Consider the following 18,581-nt stretch of genomic DNA (forward strand, 5'->3'; position numbering starts at 1 on the left):
TAAGCGTCTCCGGGCCCCACATGCAGTGACACCGCGAGCGCCGCAAGTAGTAACAAAACACAAGCACAGCTAATCCAGATTGGCGAATTGAACGGCTTGCATGACACGCCCCGCGTTTCCTTCCACTCCTGCGACGCCGCCACGTCTCCCCCCTTTCACAGGCAGCGTTCAAACTTTCGAAAATGAGAAAAAACCCTAGGCGAGCCCCGCTCCCAACGGTCACATCTCTCGAATCCCCTCCTATATAAACCCCTCCGCCGCCCACCCCACCTCCGCATCTCAGCTCAGTACTTGATCCACCACCCACAAATCCGCCGCGCCCAAATCAGGAGGAGGAGGTAAGAGGAGAGGTAGGTGCCGAGAAGAGATGGAGGTGGAGGCGGCGACGGCGGCGGCCATGGACTTCCACGCGCTCTCCCGCCGCGAGCTGCAGGCGCTGTGCAAGCGCAACGGCGTCCGCGCCAACATGACCAACGCCGCCATGGCCGATGCCCTCCAGTCGCTCCCCACGGTAAGAATCCCCCCTGATTGATTGATTGATTGGTTTGTTTGATCTGTCCATTTCGAGGGTTTGGGTGATTTTGGTGTGGGGGTTTCTCGTGTGTATGTTCGTTGCGCGATTTGGCGTGGTGCTGGTGGTGATTGATGAGTTGTGTGTCGGTTGCGGATTAGGTGGATGGGGTCGACGAGATCGGCACGGCGGCGCTCTGCCTCCCGACGCCGAGCAGGTCGACGATGAAGTCGGCTTTGAAGGCCGCCGCGGCGATCGGCGAGGAGCAGCAGCACGGGAGCCCGCTCCCCCGCGGCCGCCGCGTGTCGGTGATGTCGCCGGAGGCCATCCGGTTGGACGTCGAGGAGGGCGAGGACGAGATGAAGCGGGATCTCGTCAAGGAGATCGTGAGGACCCCGGGCGTGGCGCTGCGCAGCACCAGCCGCCGCGCGAGGGCCACGCCAGCGCCGATCCCGACCCCTGCGACCACTAGGCGGACCGCCGCTGCGCGCAAGGTGGAGGAGGCTGCGCCTACCCCAGCTACTCTGCGGAGGAGCCAGAGGACGGCTGCTCGGAAGGCCGCTGCTCCGGTGGTGGAGGAGGTCACGGCAACTAAGACAACAACTAGGAGGTCTGCGAGATCGAAGGTGATGGTTGATTTGGAGCAGGAGGTGGAGGACATGGCGGTGGCGTTGCAGGAGGTGAAGGTTCAGGAAGAGGATCCAAAAGGTGAGGGAGACTGTTATGCTTTTTCTGATCAGATTATTTGTTTCGTTCGATTGCTTGGATGAGATTTTTATGCGAGTTTCGTCATCATGCAGATGTTGCTTCCGATGAGAAATGTGATGAGGAAGAGGAAGCTACGAAAATTCTGGGAGGAAACAGTAAAGAGGTGGAATCAGAGGAGGGTGAGGAAGGTGAGATTATTCATGGATTCTCATTAACTTTCAAAAAAGAGTACTGAATTCGAATGCTACGTGTGATTAGCTATTTCAATTTGGCTGAATTTGCTGTTATCCTTGTGCAAATTGATGATGAAAATTCGTGTCTATGCAGTTGTTTCTTCTGCTGCACCAACTGAACTTGCAGTAATTTCAGTTATGAGCTGTGATGACCCTAAGGAGGAGGAAATAGTTGCAACTGGGGAGGAACCAGCTAAAACCCAAGAAGGTGAGATGCTTCACTCTGTTCTTGCGTATTCCATAATCTATCCATCTTTGCTTTATCTGTACCAATGAAGACTGAATTGTGGAGTTCGAAAAACAAAGCAGCTCTGTTTTTTTTTCTTTACATGTAGCGATCTATATGAGGTTATGACTAAGAATTGTAGTATTCCAAATCCATGCATCTACTAGTTGATTCATATGTAGAGATTTTAGATTCTGAATTTGTTTCATTGCAAAACAAATCCATTCGAAGTCACAAGTTTGTGAGAATTCTGCTCCCTTGCCAGTCATGGAGGATTCACCAATCCTAGGAGTCCTGTCAAAGCCAGAACCTGTGGAACCACTCAGCGAGAAGATAGAAGATGCCTCTGTTGGTGATGGTCTGGGCTTTGGTAAACTGTCCGCATTGAAGGAGATAACTGGTGAGATGAATGATAAGGAAGTTGATGCCGATGAGGTTCCAGAAGAGAAGCTTCCAGCTGATGTGACCGATGACAAGACCAGCGAGGAAGATGACCTCAACGAAGTTGAGAAATTATCTGCCGTTGAGATACCACAGGCTGATCTAACAGGTGATAAAACCAGTGAGGAAGAGGATCTGAATGAAGTGAAGGAAGGGTCGGCCTATGAGAATCCGCAGGCTGATCGGATAGACGCTGAGAGCAGTGAGGAAGATGATCTTGATGGGGATTACAGTGAAGAATCTGATATTGATGAGGAGTCCAATGAGGAAGGTATGCTTGATGAGGAATTCGCCGCTGAGGAATATGCCTCCAGTGAGGAGACTGATGATGAGAGTGACCCCTCTGAAGTGGCCACTGATTCTGATGAAGTGGAAGTAGAAAAGCTGCAGGTCGCAATGGAGGATGGATTGACTGCCGAGGCCAATCAGGTTGATGATGAAGAGGATGATTTCAGCGGTGACCTACCATCGGATTTCGACAATGCCGACAACTTCAGTGATGATGAAACTGAGAGCGATGCCACTGTTGTGATCTCATCTGCTTCCAAGGCCGCTGTTGTGAAGACCCTGGATGACTCCTCCGTCACTGAAGCATCCAGTGAGGAGGAGGTTTCTCAACAGGAGGTGGAAGCCTCAGTTAACTCCATCGTGAAGTCCCTGGATGAGTTTACTTTCACGGTGGAGGGCACCCAGAAGGATGAGCTGACTGAAGAGATGAAGAGCACAGATGATGCTGAGGATGTGGGAGCAAAGGAGTTGAAGAAAGAGAAGAAGAAAAAGAAGCCGACTGTCCAGGAACTTAACGCCACGAGCATGAGGAAGCTCAAAACCATGCTCAAGGAAGAGCTAATTGCCAAGGTAATGCCATATTTAAGATCTCTTTCGATAACCATTTCGTAATCTCATATCATTCCATCCCCCTGACACGTTGTTTTGCTCCAATTGAAGGCTGCCGCTGGGGAAGGGAAGAGGCTGGCGCTTGCAGAGCTGGACGACAACGCCGGTGGCGTCGACTGCTGATCGACGATGCGGATGGGGGGCGTGAGGAGCTGCAAAACCCAATGCCATATGAGACTGAATAAAATGAGGAGAGCTATAGTTGTGAAGTGATAACTAAGGCTTCGTCTTGCTGGCGTGAGTACCCAAGTTTTAGTTGTGAAGTGATACTTAAGGCTTCGTCTTGCTGGCGTGAGTGCCCAAGTTTTAGTTGTGAAGTGATACTTAAGGCTTCGTCTTGCTGGCGTGAGTGCCCAAGTTTTCGTGTGTGGGGAGAGGCGCATCAGGTTGTGAAACCATGGTTTCTCTGAACAACCTGCAGTTTGCGTTGGTTCTCTCTGTTTCCTTTTTTCTCGTGGTCGTTTTGTGTCTTTGTATCCGTTCCGTGCTGAGACTCTGGCTTGGTTAAGCCCTAAATGTATTTTACTGCTATTTACAAGTAATCGAGTTCTCTGTTACTGCTCATGAATGATAAATATGTTTCGATTGTTAGAATTGTTATACGGCAGTATATGCCATTCCAACTGCCACTACTTGTCTACTTACATCTGCACCTGCAAGGAGCTGAACGTCTTGCAGTATATAGCCTTGTTGCCGATGCATCGAATCAAACAGCACATGAATTGCCCTTGTTTCTCAGTTGATCATGTACTTGTTTCTCTGTTGATCATGATTGAGAAACCTAACCAGGCAACTTTAGAATTTCTACTATTGATCTCACAAAGCTTTGGCTGAAAAATCAACTACTCCCTCCGTCCCATAATATAAGGGATTTTGAGTTTTTGCTTGCAACGTTTGACCACTCGTCTTATTCAAACTTTTCGTTTTTTATATTTGCAAGAAAAAATTAAATAAAACGAGTGGTCAAACGTTACAAGCAAAAACTCAAAATCCCCTGTATTGTGGGACGGAGGGAGTATTTATCTGATATTATAATTAAGCACCTGGAATCGTAATTCATTACTTATCTGAAAATTCTTCGACATTATAATCTGAAATATCTTGCACTTTTTTGCGATGCTATACATTTTTGTAAGTAATGAAATACTCGATCGAACTAAGGCAAACTGTCTGGAATTTTTGTCCTTTTATTTTGGAGACGAAGGCCAACGTCTAAACACTTCCCATTATTGGCCAACTCTCATGTTTTCGGATGATGGGCCAACTCGTTAGTCGGCCCATCTCATCTCAACTCAATCCAAGGCCCACACGACGGCGTTACTCGACGGCCCAGATTTACCCATCGCAACCGAATCAACGACCAAACCCTAACACACGACTCGCCCACCAGTATATAACCTCCTCGCAAGCGCAAACTCGAAACCCTACCTTCCCAAACCCCAGCCACCGCCGCCGCCGCCGCCACCACCGTTGCCGTTGCCGCCTCCACCACCCGCCCTCGACCACAGCCATGCCGCCGAAGCTCGACCCGACCCAGGTGGTGGATGTGTTCGTCCGCGTGACCGGCGGTGAGGTCGGCGCGGCGTCGTCGCTCGCCCCCAAGATCGGGCCGCTCGGTCTCTCCCCGAAGAAGATCGGAGAGGACATCGCCAAGGAGACCGCCAAGGACTGGAAGGGCCTCCGCGTCACCGTGAAGCTCACCGTCCAGAACCGGCAGGCCAAGGTCTCCGTCGTCCCCTCCGCCGCGGCGCTCGTCATCAAGGCGCTCAAGGAGCCCGAGAGGGACCGCAAGAAGGTGAAGAACATCAAGCACAGCGGCAACATCAGCCTCGACGACGTCATCGAGATCGCGAGGGTCATGAGGCCCAGGTCCATGGCCAAGGAGATGGCCGGCACCGTCAAGGAGATCCTCGGCACCTGCGTCAGCGTCGGCTGCACCGTGGACGGCAAGGACCCCAAGGACCTGCAGCAGGAGATCTCCGACGGCGAGGTCGAGATCCCCTCAGCTTAAGCAGGTAGAAACAAATCATCTTTTCTTCTCTGGTTAATCGTGTATCGCATTGCTATTTTGGATTTACACACAAGTAAAGTTGCTAGTAATTGATATGAAACCTTGCGGTATGTGTAGGTCACTACCATGTGTCCATGTTTACTTGTGTAATTTTGGATTTCAGTTGTGTTCTGTAAGTTTTCTGATTGATGAATAAAGGTAATGTAGGCAGTAGCTGTTTGCCTTCTGAAATTCAAGGATTGAGATTGCTAAGCTAACTTAATTTGTTATGTATTGCGCACATGTTGTTTCTTGATTGCTGCACTTTATTATCCTGTGCTGATTGTGACACACATAATTCATGTGCAGGTTTGGCATTGGGGTGGTTGTTATGTGAGGCTGCTGAAGTAGTTTTTCTACCTAGATGGTTCCTGGTGCAGTGCAGAGAATGGAAGCTTGATCTGTTCTTGTTCTGCTCTTGCTCAAGAAGTAAACTTTTGTCATGCTTAAAGTGGTACCATGTGAGACTTTTTTTGCCATGCTATATTGTTTACCTTGCGAAATCAATGTTGTTAATGCAGCTAGATTTATAATATTGAGTTTTCTTTGCGATGTTCTGAGTTTTTCGTTATATTGTTGCTACTGCGTGCATGACAACAATGTTCTGAGTTTTCGCTCTCTAGTCTTGGTAGCCAAAAGCACTTCTTGAACTCCAGCCTAAATTAAAGTGCCTTGTTATGTTATGTTGCTGCATCCAACACTGATAGATCAACCCTAATCATGTGCTCGCTATCTGTCACTCCTTGGTAACCAGATACGAACTAAACTGGAATACTTTCAGATTTTGCATGCGATGCTGGAAATTCTGTTCCTTGGTAACCTGATATTGAACTTGAAAACTCAGATTTTTCGTGAGATGCTGGAAATTTGTTCCTTGGTAAAACTTTCAGATTATGTCTCCCAAACCTACTATAGTATTTGGCCAAAATAAAATGTTTAGACGGTATTGAGTTGCAAAATGTTACCAAAATAAAATGTTTAGACGGTATTGAGATGCAAAATGTTCAGAGATGGCATCTGCCTAGAACTTGCTATGTTTTACTCACCGGGAAACAAGTATCTCGGATATGCGCCCCTTGTCTACACAGTAAACTTCCAAGAGAATATCCAATATGTGGTCTATTCATCAATCAATCTGGCACATTTGTGCCAAATCAATAGCCATAGAGCTTTGGCTTACCCTGAGAAAACTTCGGCTTCACCAGGCTCCTGCACAAACAACCAGCTCCTGCAACAATGTCGGGTCAGCTAGATGTTAAACCCGAATTTAATTGATTTGCTAAATGTCATTCTATAGAAAACTTCGAGCAAAATCTTACGAATTTTTTACACTTCAATCCGTTCCACAATATTGCGCTACATGACCTCCTCTGAGATATTTAACTACTTATCACTTTTAGACCTTACAATTAACCATTTGTCCCCTGAATTCTCATAGATAGTGATGTGATAATTAACCATTTGTCCCCTGATAAATGGCTAAACGTCAAATCTAAAAGTGACAAATAGTTAACTATTAGCATGTGTTCTTACACTTAAATCCGTTCCACAAATTTGTGTACATGACCTTCTCTAGCCACTTTGAACGGTTAAGCATTTTGATTTGGGGTATGGGTGGAGGGTGACAAATAGTTAACTATTAGCGTGTGTTCTTACACTTCAATCTGTTCCACAAATTTGTGTACATGATCTTCTCTAGCTGCTTTGAACAGTTGGCATTTTGATGGGTATGGGTGGAGGGATAGGAAGAGAGAAGGGGGAAGATTTGGAGTATGGGGGAAAAAATTCTCTGCGGCAGTGTGGCACGACACCACTCTTGTGACACCGAGCAAACTAGTGACGCGTGTCCAATATTCCTAGTGCAGCCGAGTCCAGCTTTGGAAGACAATATCGGCTTGTTGTGCGTGCAAAGAGATAGCGGGAGACTAGGTGAGACGGGGGTGGGAAAGATGGGGGAGACTAGGTGGGGTTCACATCCCCTGCCTTTGGGCATAACGGCAAACTTTGCCGTTCCTCCATCCCAAACGTCCATTTCATATTTACGGCTGGATTTTGCTGGCCCAACATACATCACCTCAAAAATTGCTTTCTTCTCAAACGAAAGACATCGTCATGGTTGTGGCCCACTATAGTTTCATTTTGTTGCATGACCATCACGAATAGCTAATAGTAGCAATCTAGCACCTACAACTTCAAGATTTTGCAACTTCAAGATTTATTATCCACAATACAGATCATTAGGGATTCTTTTTCCCAGTGGACATGGAACAAATGAACAGCATGAGTATGATATCAAAAGGAAACAGCAAGCGTTTAATCAAACGATGTATTGCATTGGAGAAGAAAAGCAGTTTCTTAATTGGAAAGGCATTATGTTACGTTACGTTGGAGAAAAGCAATTTCTTAATTGGGAAGTCTAGCAAAATCCGATCGTAAATATGGAATGGTCGCTTGTGATTTGAGGAACGGCAAAGTTTGCCGTTGTGCCCAAAGGCAGGGGATGCGAACCCGACTAGGTGAGATGAGGGAACAAAAGAGATATTGTGGAGGCAAAGGCTAATTGCCTAATTGGGTGACAGCGGTGTTAGACTAGTCTGTAGGCCTTACAAGCATTAGCCGACAAGGTGAGACGACGACACAAGAGTTGGGGGGAGGTGGGAGGCAACGACCTAGAAGTGCGTCTGGCACTCCGGCTTGGCTATCGATAACAAAGAGAACATGGGTGGGAGGGTTATCGAGTGTAGTACTTTATTCTGAGTTTAATCATCAAGAGTTAGGCAATTTGGTTTGAGTATGAACCGGAAACTTGGTAAGAAGCTACAACCACGTAACCCCTCCATCTCTCAATACTTGTATTTCTATGAGAAATGATTGATGTGACTAAGTACTTTAGAATGAATTATTTTGGGACAAACTTTAAACTCTAGAAGATAACTATTTTGTAGGACGGTCGGAGGGAGTACGTATGTTATCACACTCCTACAAGGTAAAACTAGTGTTGGAAGTATAGTGTATTATGATACCTATCAGTGTGGTGTGGCATGCGAAACTGATCGACAAAAATGGTTGAGTTAAATAAAAAAAAACTTTTTTGGAAGACTTTGTTCAAATTTCACCTGTTTTCATCAGTTACTGATCTTACTGACAAAAGTGGGTTTGGAGGCAGCACATTTGAACACCCTTGGGAGAATTTCCATAGGGTTTGAGCTGGGGAAACGAGGGGACCCATCCTGTAGAAGCCAAGCGATAGGTAATTTGTAATTTGTCGATAGGGGAATAGCTCTTTTCACTTCCTTTTACATTCAGCTAAAAATACTACTCCCTCAATCAAAAAAACAACCTCGTACGGGACATTTCTTAGTACAACGAATTTAAACAGTGTAGGATATGTCCCATCCTAGTACGAGGTTCGCTTTTTTGGGACTGAGGGAGTAAGTCTGAGAATGCATTCTAGAATGTGCTTAAAGAACATAAATATAGACAACAGCACGTAACACACCAGTCACACACCGGCACCTACGCCCTGTTTATATTATAAAGGCATAATTATACTATTTTTAAAAAGATACCTAGATGTACTATATGTTCTAGTGTAAAATTTGATAGGTATCTAAAATTTAGATACATCACCATACTTTACTTGACCTGTTTCCGCCGTGCTCGCTGGTCACCAACTCACCGTGACTGCTTCAGCTTGTGGGAAGCGCAGCGCGCAGCCGCTCGGTGTAGCTCCCAGCCGGCCAGCCCTCAAACACAAGTATACAGAAGAAAATCCTTGCTGAAACAAGGATCGGTGATCACTGGAAGCACATGTACACAAGTATACACACAGCTGAAAAACCCATGCTGATCACACAAAGCACAAGTGTCAAGTAAGTTACACGGATCAATGTCTCAGCAACTGATGAACTGAATAGAGCACACGACGCACAAGAGATGCATCTCAGCAAGCATCACCAATGTAACAGACAGGTCAATCAATCTAACGACTCAGCAAACAGGCAGACAGTCACACCGCTCGCTACGGAGTTGATCCTACATTGTTCCAGTAGTTAAATTCAGGGGACATTCAGTCGTCGTCCTCGCCAAAGTCAGAGCCGGCGAAGTCGGAATCATCGCTGATATCCTGCACTTCGTCCTCAGTGTCATCATCGCTCAGCTCCTGCACCTCCTGGTAACTCTTCTTGTTCCCCCGTGTTTGCCGTTTCGGCCTCGCTGCGACTGGCTCGGCAGAGCTACCTGATGGGGAGGATGACTCGGTTTCTTCAGTGCTCGTGGAAGCTGTTGAGGCCCTCTGCAAGACAGAGCCGCTCTTCTTGTGGAAGGGAGAGGCCCTCATCTTGCGCACCTTCTTCTCAGGAGATGGAGCGCTGGTGCTGCTGTCCTCTGTAGGCTTGAACATTTCTTCCATCACTTTCTGCCTCATGGACTTCCCCTGAGCTGGCGCCCTCTTCCTGGTTGCAGCCTTCGGCTTCTCAGCGGCGGGCTTCTTTCCTCTACCTTTCTTGACCGGCACTTCTTCCATGGCGAAATCATCCTCGTCGTCCTCATCGATGGGCACTGTTTCGTCTTCCTCGTCATCAGATATCACAGCTAGGGATGATATGGCCTTCTTTGCTGCTCCTCTTTTGCTTGGTTCCTTCCTCCCTTTCTTCCCTTTTGCCTGTTCTTCTGTAGTCTCAGTTTCCATAGCTGCAAGTGTTGCACCATCAGCTTAAAGTTTTGAAAGTAACAGAGAAAGAGTTGATTTTTTATCCACAAACACGAGATGCATTACCAGTATCTTCGGAATGGTCATCAAGATTGTAAGCAGCCAATCGGTCTTTTAGAGCAAGAACTTCGTCGTCCTCGTCATCACTCAACTGGGTGCTTGCCTATGAAATTGTCAAATTGAATTGTAAGAGCGATAAACAAATTATCACACACAAAAAAGGTAGAGGTTTGCCGGAGGGACCAACCTTCTTAGCTGGCTGCTTCTTCTGTGCGGCAGGTTTCGGGATTGCTGCTATATAATCTTCATCCTCGCTATCAGCCAAACTTGCCTGTATGGGTTCAATTCCTATATCGTTAAAGATCATCATATAATACGTGATGCATCTTAATAATCATCACCATTCTCACCTTTCCAGCTGGTTTCTTACGTGGTGCCGCAGGTTTTGGAACCGCCGGAGCAGCGGCATTCCCTGCAATGGATGAGCAGACAATTTAGTACTAGAAGAATCCATCTGGGCCATGCGAATAGAAGGAAAAATAGATAACAGTACCGTCAGAGCTTTCTGCCGCCTGAGTATTAGTCGCTGTCTTTCTAGGTCGTCTCTTGGGCGCTGCTTTATTAGGTGCAGCGCCACCTCCAGCATTCCTCGTAGCTCTTCTCTCCTCAGCATCCATGCTGTCCTTCTCATCAAGCGCCTGAAAAAAAAATCAATGGGTGAAAGGTGAAACATAAAACAATAAACGGTACGTCCCACACCCAAGAGTATCACAGCTTACATCCAGTTCCTTCTCGAATGCATCAAGGTCTCTCATCCAAAGTGATTTTGGCCTTGTTCTCTTCAGTTCAGCTACTTCATTCTCCATTCTGCCCTTCTCTGCAATGAGCTGTTGTACCCTCTCCAGAGTCAATGTACCAATTGCCATTGAGAGGAGATATTCATAATCACTTGAACCAACATTTGCAGCTTCAGGGCTCTCCTCATTCTCTTCATCCTCTTCAATAGCTCCAACAGCGGATGGCCCAGCCCTCTGTTTTTTCCTTGGGAAAGGATCAAATCCCTTCTGCTTAAGCTCCACAAACAGCTCTGCCCTCTTCCTGTTATTCACTATGATATCTCCTTCGACAACAGCAAGAATAAATCTAACTTTGTTAGAAAGCTTCTTTAACTCCAGTTCAATATTTTCCAATAATACTCGCTGCACAACAAAAGTTAGTTAGTGTGGTATTATGTTGCTAAAACAAGATAGAAAATGAACAGACTATAAAGATATGTACCTTTCTTTTCTCGTAGAACTCGAGCCTCAGTCCAAAGAACTCTTTAAGTACTGGAAAGACATAATTTCAGTGAGAAACTGAAAAATGGAGCACAACAACATAATTAGTATAGTTATACTTACTGTCCTCTGGAGTATCGTACTTCCGAATTTTTCCATTAGAGTCAAATAAGTGCATATTTGTTGTACCAATCGTAGTTGTCAACTTGAACTTCTTCTCCAGCCCTTCTTGCAGAGCTATAGCCATGTTTTCTTTACTCAGGGTAATCAGAAATTCCACATTCTTGTCATCACTATAAGTATCGAATGCCTGTAAATTGAAGAACACAACTTAAGAGAAGATCGCTGGTAATCGGAGCAAAAAAAAATTTGTGCAAAAAAACTACCTCGATAAAAGGTTCTATGTCCTTCTCCTTCTTTTCCTTCTCCTTGACCTTACCCTTGCCCTTGCCCTTATCCTTGTCTTTGTCCTTGCTCTTGTCGGTTCCACCAATAGATATTAAAAACTCTTTGTAATCCTGAGACCAGCGACGGATTGGTAGCTCAGTAATTCTCAGCGTAGTGTCATCAACAACCTCAATAATACCAGTGACAGTATAGCTGACACCACCCGCTTTTGTGCCTGTCTTCTGAATAGAGCCCTGTTGTTCATGAAAACAGAAGTTGCCCAAATGCAATCATTAGTTTAAAATAGGGATATACGCTGCTAGTGTAACAGTACTCTCAGTCAACGCATATTACTGACCTTGAACCCCCTATACCATGGGTCCATTGGTTCAACAGGCTCATCATTTAGCAACCGTCTTAGATTAGCAACAATATCTCTTGGATTATAGTTTGGGATAAAGGTGCTCCATCCAGTGCCAATGCCTTCACTTCCATTTACCAAAACCATGGGCAGGATTGGCACATACCTGAAGGAAAGTAGGCATGTGTTATGTACTTATATCAAACTATCTTTAAATAGTATTCTGGAGAAAGAAGGCTCCAACAGCTGATATTACCAGGTGGGTTCAATTGACTGTCCATCTTCATCCAAGTAGTTAAGAAGAATATCGTCATCCTTAGGGAAAATTGAACGAGTGATAGGCGACAACAGGGTGAAGATGTACCTAGCACTAGCAGCATCTTTGCCTCCCTGAAATGAATACAAACAAGCACAGTCATGAGAAGATTAGTTTACAAGCTAACAAAATAGCGACCCCACAAAACAGCACCGTAAAGTAAAATCCCTTTACACCGTTGTCACACCTGATCTCTGGTGCCAAATTGACCATTGGGCTGCAAGAGGTTTATGTTATTGCTGCCAACAAAATCTTGAGCCATTCCAGTAATGGTACTAGCTAAACTCTGCTCACCATGGTGGTACGCAGAGTGTTCTGATACATAACCGGAAAACTGTGCCACCTGTGGTGAATAGAATTAACAGTGTCAGTTTAAGTATATTTTATCATCTCAAATAAAAAAGTTTCAAAAAACTTCCAATGGCACAACCTTAATTTCCTTAACTAAGTTCCTCTTGAACGAGCAAAACAAAATCTTCCTCTGGCCTGGTTTAAGGCCATCGACCATTGAAGGTATTGAGCGCAGCAGATCCGCCATCGAGAATTGTATCAGTTCCTTGTTGATGAAGTCACTGTACTTGATGTACTTACCTTCGGTATCAAGATGGGTTCCAGACTGAAATTTTGATTATATATTAGTTGCTACAGAATAGTAATTAGGTTTTGTAATATGGAAAAGGATGCAAGAGCAAACCTGAAAGTTAGTAAGCCACTCTTTCCTATCAGTAATTCTTTTCTTGCTGAATGCCAATTCAATATCGTTGTCATCTTGGTCATTCTTCCAGACAAAATCCTTCTTGTGCTTGGCAATATCCTGGAAGTACTGCCGACCCTCAGAGGAAGTGCTTGTTCCAAGTCCCTGCAGGCACCAGTGATATCCTTAGCTGATGACATCTAACACAAGAAAAATATACAATCGTGTGCAGAAAGCCGAACAAACAACATGTGATTCATCAAAGGGAGAACAGACCTTGTAGTACTTTATAGACCAACCACTTGCATTTCCTCCAAGGCTCTCTTTCCATTGTTCGTACTCAGGCATTGAGTAAAATGGCAGGACAATCTTTTTGTCCCTTTTGTTGGTGGCCTGTGCAAATATGTTCAAGAATTATTATTCCGTCCAACCAAGCATGCTTTAAATATATGTAACCCACAGAAGGATATGACTCCTTCAAATGACAATTTTAAGTACGATACTTTGACAAGCTGTAAACACAGAAAATAAGCATGAAATATACCAACCCCTAGGAGCTGCCTACCTTGATAATAGGAGTAATAAACTCAACCAAGAAAGAAGGAATTTTAATAAGAGAAGGCCAGAAGGAGTGAATGAAGTTGATCAACAGGCCTTTGATGTGGGAACCATCATGGTCCTGAAATTTTCTATTAGATGAGCAAAAAAGCGAGTTGAGTTAGACTAGTTGAAATAGATTTTAGCATGAGAAAAACCTGATCTGTCATTATCATGAGATGGCCATATCTCAAGCCTTTTGTGCTATCATACTGCTTCCCGTGTTGCAACCCAAGGATTTGCTTTATATTCTGGATCTCTGCATTCTCCATGATCTGCTTATGACTTGCTTCTCTCACATTTAATAATTTTCCCCTGAGAGGAAACACACCATAGTAATCTCTTCCTACCACAGAAATACCAGCCATCTGCAGAAGGAAAAAAAAGGAAACTCTTCACTGATACTGAACTTATAAACTACCTTTGTTGGCATTATGCGGGATTTTACTACTCACAGCTAGAGCCTTAGCCGAATCTCCTTCAGTCAGGATTAATGTGCAGTTATTAGAATCCTTCCCACCAGCACCGTTTGCATCCTCAAGCTTGGGGATGCCGGTAAGTCTTGATCGCTTGCTTCCATCAGTCTTCTGTAGCTCCTTGCTTAGTTTGAACTCAGCCCAAGAAAGGAGATTGAGGACAATAGCTGAGCTACCAACTGCAATTGTAACAAGTGAACATCGCCATTAATGGTGGAACTACATTTGAAAAACCATGTTAAGAACAGTAAATTGATCGCATACCCTTCTTAAGGAAATCATCAGAAAGTTCACACTTTGATCCAAAGCTTGCCTGACGAGTAGTCAAGGTCTCTTTGGTTTGTGAATCAAAAGCTGGGTTGTCAATGAGTGCATTAACAAAGACCCATAAATGGCTCTTGACATTATGTGCTTTCATGTGAGCATTCTTGTTCCTCTTATTAACAATGTTCATCACATGGGTGGCAATTTGGTTAGTGACATAGTCCACATGAGTGCCGCCTTTTATGGTTGCAATTCTATTTACAAAGCTAACCTGTATCACAAAAAAAAAGTGTAAGGTGCAAGTGTGAAAACATATCCTGCAAGGGACTCTAGGAGCATAACGCACCTGCTGAAACTGCCCTTCGCTAAGACTCACACACACCTCCCACCGATCATTTACTTTCTGTGAAATACTGAAATGGAAGACATGCGAAAGAGGAAAAAAATAAACAATATAAGAGCATGGACATCCAAAAATAATTTTGCGTTGCAAGAAACTACTGTCAAACCTTGGGAGTTCATTGACATCGTCTCTGTCCTTGGAAGCAGACTTGATATACAGTTTCACATAATCAGAGAAGCTATGTACAGGCACCTTTTGATGATCCAACTCAACCTTCACAGTTTTGCCAAGAGTGCCTGCCATATCAACCACTCTCTTCCTCATGAGGGCTACAACATCATTTTCAAGATGGGTCATGTTGAATTTGGCAAGGTCAGGCTTGAACGTGACTCTGGTCCAGTTCTCTCCTTGTTTGCACTTGGTAATCTGGGGTTCAGACTTCTTTCCCATGTTTTCAGAGAAAACCTGCACCAACAATTCAATGGTACGATTTAAATTATCTATGAATATTGCATTTATCGTGTGCTGTGATGTTATTATTACATGATCTAGAAATGGTGTTTATCATGTTCATCATAAACCTAAACAATGGTAGAAAAAATAACCCAAAAACTCTGATTCAACTCTAGATGTTCAGATAACTGCTGGAGTAAAAAAAAACTCTGAACAACATGGTGATATACAGAAGAAACTAGGAATGCCCCTAAAAACTATAAATTATTTTTGTTCAACCAAACATTACATGGATGCTGAACTACAAATCTGCTAACATTCTAGTCTCAAATTCCAATACGAAAAGCAATTAACTGGGTCACCGTTCCAGTATCTCATTCATCTCACAGATCCGGTAAGAGAAGTTCATTTCTAAGCTAATCCATCCCCCAGATGTCAGTACTAACTAAAATACGCAAGGGGAAAAAAACTCTGGAGGAACAAATGAATTTAACCTGCTTGTACTTCTTCTGCCGACGTCCATCGGCGGTCTCAATCACGAACTCCGTCGAGAAGATGTTGGTGAGCTTGGCGCCATAACCATTCCTTCCGCCGGTGGTCTTCTTCACGTTGTCGTCGTAATTGCTACTGGTGAGGAGGTGGCCGAATATCATCTCCGGCACGTAAACGCCCTCCTCCTGGTGGATCTCGACGGGGATGCCGTCGCCGTTGTTGTAGACGGAGATGCGGCCCTCGTCGGCGTCGATCTCGACGCGGAGGGAGTCCATGGAGGGGTCGCGCTGCTTGTTGTCGGCGGCGTTGACGAGTATCTCGTCGAAGATCTTGTAGAGGCCGGGGACGTAGGTGACGCTGCGGCTCACCATGGCGCCGTCCTCGTACACCCAGAGCTGCGCGGTGTGCTTCTCCACCGAGCCGATGTAGGTGTCCGGCCGCAGGAGGATGTGCTCCAGCTGCGTCTTCTTCTGGTACATCTCCTCGATGGTCTTGCCGCCGCCCCCACCCGCGGCGGCGTTGTGGCCGGAGCTCGACTGGAGCGGGAGCCTCGCGGCGGCGGCCGCCATGGCGACACACAGAGGTTGTGTGCGCCGCTAGGGTTTGGGTGGTGGAAATGGCGGATTGGGGAATTGGGGATCTGGATGGATTTAGAATGGGGATACGGGGGGGGGGGGGGGGGGGGGTTTAATTTGAAGCGCCGAGGCCGACGAGTTCGAAATTTGAATTTTGGGTGGGGGTCACGGGGCGGACTGGGGGAACCAAGGGTGGAGATTGCGGGGCGCGTTGATCTGGCGGTGGAAATTGAACTCGTGCGTCGAGAGAGGTTTCTGGATTCCGAGGGGCAGGGGCAGCCGGGCAGGGCAGGGCAGTGTGGACCGTGGTCAGCTACTTTGCCCCTTTTTTTTCACTCCGCTTGGATAAGGGAAATTTAGTTTGTGGGCCCTCCCTGTAAGAAAACCAAATCGAATCGTTCAAAGAATCAAGAACATACTCCCTTATTACAACAAATCTAAACATACCTCTATCCGAATTTATTGTACTAGAATATACCATATATAGTTCTAGATTCGTCTTTTTCGAACGGAGGGAGTATATACTGGTATAAACATTCCAGTAAATATTGTAAATCGATGCCTGTGTGAAAAAACTTAGGGGGTGTTTAGATCCACCAGTAATTTTTTTTGCCCCGTCACATCGAACATTTGAACACATGTACGGAGTATTAAATATAGACGAAAAAACTAATTACACAGTTTATATGTAAATTGCGAGACGAATCTTTAAAGCCTAATTGCGCCATGATTTGATAATATGGTGCTACGGTAAACATTTGCTAATGATAGATTAATTAGGCTTAATAAATTCATCTCGCAGTTTACATGCGGATTATGTAATTTGTTTTATTATTAGTCTATGTTTAATACTTCAAATGTGTGTTCGTATATCCGATGTGACGCCAAAAAATTTCACCCCTAAATCTAAACACAGCCTTAGTGTGTGTTTAGTTCACGCCAAAATTGAAAATTTGATTGAAATTGGAACGATGTGATGAAAAAGTTAGAAGTTTATATCTGTAGGAAAGTTTTGATGTGATGGAAAAGTTGGAAGTTTGAAGAAAAAGTTTGGAACTAAACAAGGCCTTAGAATAAAACAACTATACATAAAATAAGTAGTCACAGCTACTATCCATGTCTAGAACTAATGGTTTATTCACTTTGATATTAAAATTAACCCTTCTAAATTTTGACAACACCAAAATTTGACAAAGTTTGATAAAAACAACTTTTTAAGTAGGGTAGAGGTATGTGGGTGTTTGTTTGGTTTGCTATCATGCCAAATATTCTTGTATGGTGTTATGTGGAAAAGTTTCTAGAAAATCACCAAAAAAAATGGTAGAGTAAAGTATGGTGGAGTACTAGAGTATTTGGAATGTGTTTAAATTGTTACCTTTTGCCAAAATTTGGCAATACCAAAGTTTGGTGTGGTTGAAAATGATAGCAAAAACTAAACAACTTCTAGATTATCACAGCTGAAAAGCACATAATCAAAGGAATGCAATTTTGCATTTTCCTTTATTTCTATCATAGTATTAGGTTGTGATTGAATGATTGTTTGGTTGGCTGATTTACAACAACCAAGGTTCAATTTGTAACGGATTATTAACCAAATTAGAGTACTGGATTATCTATATGTTTTATAGATATGAACTAGATATTTTGATCAATAAACTTAACAAATATCAAAGAATGAGGTATCAAAGCAATACTGTAGCATGCAGCTTCTATGAGAACGTATTTTTAAGAAAATGTGGAAGAAATAACCAGCGACAATAAACATATGAGGCACCAACAAGTGGTGTAGCTAGCTGGTAGTACATGTGGGCGCGGGACTACCCTAGATTTTAGCCTAGAGACCTTAATCCCTACTATCAAAATAATTTTCTTAGGCCACAAAGTCTGCTAAAGCACACTTTGATATTTATACTCTTAAATTGATTTGCTCTTATTTAATCTTTAAAATTCATGGATCATTTGCAAAACGAACTATACATACTGATATATCATGCTTCTAAAACTAGTTAGTCAGCCTGACAACTCTAGAGTGTTATATATTTATTATTGCATTTTTGTCAAGTTTTGTCTTTTTTATCATGGTGTATCTTGCGATGGTTTATTTGAATTAGGTGGTCTTTAACAAATTTTGTAAATGCATACTATTAGATAGTATGGTGATATTGAAATTGTAGTATAAGCAGGCACAACCATGGACAAATTTTGTAATATTCATAGTATAACTTGTTTTTCATCGTTAGATTTGCTATCTACCAGGTACTTGGCCACTCCTAATCTTTTTCATCATCCGTCACAGGAAATATAACCAGCTAAAAAGGGCTAGATGGTTGTTTGGTTGGTTGCGTTGAGAGTAGCATCGCTAGGCTAGTTCTCGAACGAAGGCATATGAAGCCTAATTATAGCATTTGATTTTAGTTGGGCATCCAATAAAATCTTGCATTTTTCATGCTTGAACTCAAGTGATGCTCCAAGGAAAAAGAAGGTGAGCTGCAACTGGCCAGCTGGCCAAAGGTCAGCCTACCCATCCAATTACAACAACCTTAATCACTGAGCGTTGTTATCCTTTTAG

The 18,581-nt window shown here is 44.1% G+C and overlaps 3 protein-coding genes across 3 annotated transcripts; 2 read left to right on the forward strand and 1 right to left on the reverse strand.

The window, feature by feature from the left end:
• The first annotated feature begins 274 nt into the window (after nucleotides 1–274).
• Nucleotides 275–3,580, forward strand: LOC4330424 (uncharacterized). Its single transcript, XM_015767697.3, has 6 exons — nucleotides 275–511; nucleotides 673–1,219; nucleotides 1,312–1,407; nucleotides 1,547–1,660; nucleotides 1,944–2,977; nucleotides 3,068–3,580. The coding sequence occupies exons 1-6, from the start codon at nucleotides 368–370 to the stop codon at nucleotides 3,137–3,139; spliced, it is 2,007 nt and encodes a 668-aa protein (XP_015623183.1). The 5' UTR covers nucleotides 275–367; the 3' UTR covers nucleotides 3,140–3,580.
• An 854-nt stretch (nucleotides 3,581–4,434) lies between these two features.
• LOC4330425 (large ribosomal subunit protein uL11z) lies at nucleotides 4,435–5,618 on the forward strand. Its single transcript, XM_015771746.3, has 2 exons — nucleotides 4,435–5,031; nucleotides 5,376–5,618. The coding sequence occupies exon 1, from the start codon at nucleotides 4,527–4,529 to the stop codon at nucleotides 5,025–5,027; it is 501 nt and encodes a 166-aa protein (XP_015627232.1). The 5' UTR covers nucleotides 4,435–4,526; the 3' UTR covers nucleotides 5,028–5,031; nucleotides 5,376–5,618.
• Nucleotides 5,619–8,899: 3,281 nt separating this feature from the next.
• Nucleotides 8,900–16,100, reverse strand: LOC4330426 (DNA topoisomerase 2). The gene is made up of 22 exons (XM_015771852.3): nucleotides 15,440–16,100; nucleotides 14,659–14,957; nucleotides 14,496–14,562; nucleotides 14,150–14,420; nucleotides 13,865–14,064; nucleotides 13,568–13,777; nucleotides 13,378–13,491; nucleotides 13,089–13,205; nucleotides 12,813–12,977; nucleotides 12,549–12,734; nucleotides 12,306–12,461; nucleotides 12,059–12,192; nucleotides 11,800–11,968; nucleotides 11,441–11,695; nucleotides 11,178–11,364; nucleotides 11,056–11,105; nucleotides 10,557–10,976; nucleotides 10,331–10,475; nucleotides 10,188–10,249; nucleotides 10,025–10,108; nucleotides 9,844–9,940; nucleotides 8,900–9,758 (listed from the first exon to the last, which is right to left on the reverse strand). The coding sequence occupies exons 1-22, from the start codon at nucleotides 16,004–16,006 to the stop codon at nucleotides 9,136–9,138; spliced, it is 4,578 nt and encodes a 1,525-aa protein (XP_015627338.1). The 5' UTR covers nucleotides 16,007–16,100; the 3' UTR covers nucleotides 8,900–9,135.
• Between the last annotated feature and the right edge of the window lie 2,481 nt (nucleotides 16,101–18,581).

This window comes from Oryza sativa, chromosome 2 (assembly GCF_034140825.1).
Source record: "Oryza sativa Japonica Group chromosome 2, ASM3414082v1".
Lineage (NCBI taxonomy): Eukaryota > Viridiplantae > Streptophyta > Magnoliopsida > Poales > Poaceae > Oryza > Oryza sativa.